The 6,426-nt window shown below is 43.9% G+C and overlaps 1 protein-coding gene across 1 annotated transcript; it reads right to left on the bottom strand.

The window, feature by feature from the left end:
- Positions 1-465: 465 nt before the first annotated feature.
- Positions 466-4,827, bottom strand: slitrk2 (SLIT and NTRK-like family, member 2). Its single transcript, XM_088989683.1, has 2 exons — positions 4,245-4,827; positions 466-4,105 (listed from the first exon to the last, which is right to left on the bottom strand). The coding sequence occupies exon 2, from the start codon at positions 4,037-4,039 to the stop codon at positions 1,388-1,390; it is 2,652 nt and encodes an 883-aa protein (XP_088845809.1). The 5' UTR covers positions 4,040-4,105; positions 4,245-4,827; the 3' UTR covers positions 466-1,387.
- Between the last annotated feature and the right edge of the window lie 1,599 nt (positions 4,828-6,426).

Genomic DNA, 6,426 nt, shown 5'->3' with positions numbered 1-6,426 from the left:
AAGACACAACAATGAATCAGCACTTCAAGAAATGCTTCCAAAAATCTTGGAACAGCTTATCCTCCCCCCACCCTACCCCGCCCCCCCCCATAAATTATTTCATGACACTTCTGTTGCCTACTGTTCTCAATTTTAAATTGCTCCGTATCCATCATTTGATGCATGATGCACTTATTTCTCTGAAATGTTGAATGATCCTTCAAAAGAGGAAAAAAGCCGAAGATTTCATTAAATTTAGAAGAAAGTGTCATTTAATTTCAGTGGAGAGACCGAGAAGCACGAGCTGCAGGTGAGCTCAATTTCCTATTTTGTCTGCCTCCTACCACATGTATGCACGCACACACACACACCCGCGCACACAGACATGCACAGGGACACACGCACACGCACACACACACACACACACACACACACACACACACACACACACACACACACACACACACACCCTCATTACAGCAATCCACACCAAGTGCCACATATCTCAAAATAATCCTGCCGTCTAAACAAAATGCATCTCGAGCTCAGGATCTTGACAAAGTGCCTCAGTGAAAATTTAATGGCTCAACTGTACAACTTTATATTGCTCCCTTATAGCACACAATGTTTGAAAGTTGTACATTGCCAAATACATGATGGGGTAAAAATACACGTGTGTCCGTCAAGTTATAATGTCACACCCATTTTCAAGTCCATTTCAATTCCTTTTTTTTCTCCAAAAAAACAAATATATATATTTTGTAATTTACAGAAAGATTTAATTCCTTAAAAAAACACTTTCCAGTTAAGATCAATCTGCAGAGTGCTTTAATGATGGACAAAAAAAGAGTGCAAAGGCACTTCATGGAGTCATGTAGTAAGAGTAGGCTCAATACATTTCAGGTGTGAGGTGATTTTTGATGATTTAATGCTCACCATTCATATGTGCAGTCTATGTATATACAGAAATGTCATTCTGTAGTCTTCCCTCTGGTTGTAAAGGCCCGTAGGTTCATATTTTCTGCATCTCGGGGAAACATGAAATCCCGTTTTATAGAAACAAATGCACAGGGCCATATTTTTAAACCGTCTTGCCATCTTCCAGGGAGTTGTCTTTTTTTAAGGAAACAGAATAATTTATAATTTCCCCCGAAGAAAAAAAAATAGAACTGCCGTACGACATACTTTTGAGAATCTTTTCTTATATATTGGGAAAAAAAGAGAATGTAACATGAAAAAAAGTTTGTTTTCTGTCTGTCACCTGGGCTTCATCACAGAGATAAGCCAGCAATATAGTGGGTTACAACAGCAGTTACTGATTGACACTTTATAATCTTGATAAATTCTGCAAAGATCCTCGGGAGTCAAGAGGGGTGGAGACGGGAATGATTTCCAGATTATAGTTCTCTTACAGCTGGCTCATGGCAGTCTGTTTCTCCAAAACCTCCAGATAGTCCGGTTCTGTTTTTAGCTTTCCATGAAGAAGAAATTGGTGCTCACTCTTTTTGGAAGGGGCCTCCACCCCAAAGCATTTTCTGGGTGTTGCGTACACCGCCGTTTTGTTCCACCTCTCCTGGTTGGTGACATGACGCGGGGCAGTGGCAGCCTCGTAGGGGGGCACGATGCATGGTCTCTTGGGTAAAGTGCAGAAATTGTAACTGAAGGGAGAGGTGGCGGCAGCTATCGGAAGCTCCTTGTTGGGCCTCTCTCCCACGTTTTGATATAGCAACTCAGGATGCGATGCCGTGGATTTATCCTTGAAATCCACCGCGCTAATGGTATAAGCTCCTGGGCCACGTGTGAGAATCTCATCTTTCTTTGCATTTAGTGGTCCAAAGCTTAGCTCCTTGAGGTTCCGGTAATATGCCACCTGTTCGCCATCTTTCTGTATGTAAATTGGGTTTTGGCACATGGGACCCACGGGGGTGGGGATGTAATTATACACGTGACACTCCGAATTTTTATCTCGGGTTGGTTCGGGATTGTAGGAGCCATACTGCACTTGGAAGGAGTTAAGATCGATGTTGTTTGAGCCCGTTGGGATGTGTTCCACCCCTTTGCGTCGTTTTAGAACAAAAACAAAGAGACCTGCGCCAAAACAGACAGACAGGATGAAAACAATCAGAAGGCCAAGAATGAGGACTGAAAGTGGGACTTCTGGATGCAACTCGGGGGTTTGAATTCGCGATTCAGTGGGGCTGACTGAGCTGAAAGAAGAAGAAGGGGAAGAGGGTGTTGGTGACTCAGTGCTAGGACTAGCTAATGTTGGGGCTTTGGTAGGGGGGGAATATTGAGGCGGAGGCTCCACACTTGGCTCAGGGCAGATGGCCTCATTGCGCAGTGAGCGCAGCAAGCGACCGGCGTGCTTGGAGGGTGAGTCACAAGTGATTTCATTAACCACTACGCTGGTGCTGGACAGCTCCATCCAGTTTTTGAGTGCCACAATATGACAGGTGCAGTCCCAGGGGTTCTCCTGCAGGTCTATCTGGATAAATGCAGATAATTGGTCCAGCACACCCTTCACAGGGAGATATGAGAAATGATTATTCCGTAAATTCAATCTGGTGAGCATCGTGCCCCCGAAAACATTGTCAGGCAACGATCTTAGCAAGTTGTTGTTGAGAAAAAGCAGCTGAAGGTTATGCAAAGCATTGAAAGTCTGTGGTAGAATGTCTTTGATGACATTGTATTCCAAATAGAGATACTGCAGTGATTGCAGGCCAGCAAAAAGTGATTGTGAAAGTGCCTCGATGTAATTCCCGTTCAGATACAGCCGCCTCAGATTGGTCAGATTCTCAAATGCCCCTTCCTGAATGACTGCGATCCTGTTATTTCCAAGATGAAGTAGCTCCAGAAGACTGTACTCCGTTAAATCGCTCTTGTAGATCACTTGAAGGTAGTTGCCGGTCAGGTGCAGTTTCTTCGGGTAGGAGGGCTTGGGGTTCAACTCGCTTATGTTGTGCAACTTGCGCTCTTGACAGTTGATGTTCAGTCCACTGTCCGGGTTTTGGGACGTGCACACGCACACACTAGGACACAAAATAGGCACAGGGGAACGGGTTTGGTAAACCATGATCGGCCCAAAGACGTGTTTGTCCTTTCCGATGCGAGGGGTGGGCCTGTAGCGCATTTTAGGCGGCCGAGAAGCCTTTGGGAGACGGGTGGGGGAAATCATGCCGGGGAGGTAGGTTGCAGGCAGCGCCCCTTGAAAGTGAGAGTCAGAGGAAGGGTGAGCACGCTCGCCGGCATTTCTGCGCGGGCACAGATCCTGCTTTATAAGCTGCATGATGTCTTTACCGTGCAGCCTGAATGGCGTCTCGCACACTATGTCCCCAACAAAGACAGAAATGGTGTCCAACCAGGCTTTCAGAGAAATCAGATCACACGTACAATTCCAGGGGTTTTCTTCCAGCTGGATCTCCATGATTCCGCCAATGTGCTCCAGTACCCCTGCAAAGGGCAAAGTCTTGAGCCGGTTGCCGCGTAAATCCAAATGGGTCAGGAGCACAAAGCGGAAAATGTTGGGAGGCAAAGACAACAGGAGGTTGTCGTTGAGGATCAGCACTTTAAGCTTGTTCAGCTTACTGAAAGCGCCGGGTTCAATGGTGCTGATATAATTGTAATCTGCCTGTAAATACTCCATACTCTCAAGTCCCGCAAACGTGTCCTCTTTTATCCCCTCCAGGTTGTTATTGTTCAAGTGCAGCCTCTTCAAGAAGCGCAGCCCCTGAAAAGCGTTGTCGCCGATCTCCTGTAATCCATTGTTGCCCAGATGCAGTGAGGTAACATTGCAATAATTGACAAACTCATTTGCGCTAATACGAGACAGGAAGTTCCCGTTTAGAAAAAGCTGAGAGATCTTATTCGGCGGTGCCTGGAACTGACCTACGGTGGTAAATCCTTTATTCTCACAGTTAATATTCAAAATGTTCTCTCTCTCCTCGCAGGCGCAGCGCATCTTGCAGATATCTTTGGAGGCTGAAGTTTTGCGGCTCTCCGTCTCAGATGGCGACAGGCTAGTGACCGTGAGGACGCTCAGAAAGAGGACACCGCTCAGCATTTTTATTGCCAAAAGTGGTCGTCAATACATGGATCCGGCATTTACGTCTGCGTCGGGAGCCTCGGGCTGAATAAAAAAGTGGAGGAGAGATTTGACATCTAATATGTCACACACAAATACGTACACACATGCCTGCAAAAATCAAGGGCGTTGAGTTTGTATATGAAGATGAGATCTTGATATACAGTAAAAAATGTCGACTGACCTCTTCGTGAAACAATTCCAGAATTCCTCAGCACAAAAAAAGAAGAAAAAAAGAAAATCCTGTCAAACAATAAAAACACTGGAAACAAACGGAATTATGTGTGGAAGATGGATTTGGAACGTTGTCAGAAGGAGAGAAGCATTGCAAGAAAATCCATTCGCTGCCTTCCTCCCCATTTTTTTTTTTTTTTTTTTGCTCAGGGTGACCACATATTAGTGGCTTCTTGGTGAACAGCTCACCAGCAGCTGCAGCAAATGATCAGAGGGCGACTCGGATGGCCAAACGCACCCTCTCTCTCCTCATATCAAAATCCCAAAAGCATGTCATCTAAAAGCCAGTCCCAGCAAAAAAAAAATGCAGTTATTGCACAGTGACTCATGACTGGATATCCTTTATCGTCTTCAAAAAGAAAACGGGGGAGGAAAAATAAACTCTCAGGAGAGAGACAGTCACGGGAAATCTATCTTCTCCTAGCTGGAGCTGAACCGGAGCCTATGCTCCTGATCTTCCCGCTGCGTTCCACACAATGAGGGCAGTACTGAGCGTCTGCTGCCGCTCCTGCTGACTGTGTGTGTGTGTGACTCTGCGTGTGCGTGCGTGCGTGTGTGTGTGTGTGTGTGTGTGTGTGTGTGTGTGTGTGTGTGTGTGTGTGTGTGTGTGTGTGTGTGTGTGTGTGTGATGAGAGAGAGAGAGAGAGACAGAGAGAGAGACAGGGAGAGAGAGAAAATGTCGGCGTGTGATCCCGAATCTATACAACTTATTGGCACACTGACGTGAAGACGTGGAGCATTTGCCTAATTCAGTCTCTCTCTCTCTCTCTCTCTCTCTCTCTCTCTCTCTCTCTCTCTCTCTCTCTCTCTCTCTCTCTCTCTCTCTCTCTCTCTCTCTCTCTCTCTTGTTTCTTGCTTGCATGCAAGCCCAATTTTGAAGCCAACATTGTGTTTTCAAAAGGTTATACAATTCCAAAATTATATTTTGTCCCAGTATCTGTTATCAAAATGATAAGCTTATAAAACAAATCAATCTTTATGACAAACCTCAATAAGATTCAAGTTTGTCATTACCCGTATTTTCCAGTCCATTTCTTCTTCAAAAAGATGACCCTGTGCCTTATGTGTGAAGTAATATTGAGCCACAGCAGGTCAACTACTGTCAGCAGCGAACGATGCCATTTCCCTCCATTGAAGTAGTGCACCTCTCCTGTCGCGCCTTATAATATACACTACATTATAAGGCCTTATATTTATAAAACTTTTATATATTTATATATTACACTGTATTTGGAAATCTTTTCTCATTCATCACCTTATACTCCGGTGCACCTTTTATATGGAAAAAGTTTGAAAATACACCATCCATTGGGGGTGCGCCTTATACTTGATATGAATTAATTCTTTTTCTATCTTCCCTTTCAGTTCAACAACCTCAAATATTTGTCGGTCCTACAAATTACAATAGGTTAAATATGTCTAAAGAAGAGACAATTATTAAATGAATTTATCAGCTATTGAAGTTTGTATACATTTTAGGGGGATTGTCTGTAGTCATGTGTTTTTTTTTTCTGCACTACCATTACTTATGGAATGTTCGGTTTATTTTATTCACCACACTCCTCATATAACTATAGTATTCTACTCTTCATTTTCCTTTCCTCTTCCTTTCATAACTTTGCTGCTGTAATTAAGCATTTCTCCATAGTGAGACTAATAAATGTTATCTTATATAGGAAGAGTATAGAAACATGAAATGTCTTTGCATCAATAACTTTCAACCTATTAAAATATGGATGATGCATTTCTATCCCAAGGCAATTGTCACTAAACGCAATGAACTGTTATCATTCAAGGTATTCCGAGAGTCACATCTGCATTGTTGCAATCACAATGATTTTATATTAGTTTGAATCACATTTCTATCAAGCCAAATCTAGTGTTCCTATTCAGAACATAGTTGTTATTTACCCAATTTGGTTTTGCTATGCAGGGCAGCCCGGTGTTCCAGTGGTTAGCGTGTCGACCTCACAGGGCAGAGGCCGTGGGTTCATTTCCGCCTCTGGCTTTCCTGTGTGGACTTTGTATCTTCTCCCCATGCCTCTTGTAGGTTTTCTCCAGGTACCCTGGTTTACTCCCACATTCAAAAAGATGCATAGCAGCCTGATTTAACACCTACGATTGTCTCTACG

The sequence above is a fragment of the Hippocampus bargibanti genome, linkage group LG02 (genome assembly GCF_051943395.1).
Source record: "Hippocampus bargibanti isolate YZ-2025 linkage group LG02, ASM5194339v1, whole genome shotgun sequence".
Lineage (NCBI taxonomy): Eukaryota > Metazoa > Chordata > Actinopteri > Syngnathiformes > Syngnathidae > Hippocampus > Hippocampus bargibanti.
This window is presented reverse-complemented; position numbering and strand designations above follow the sequence as displayed.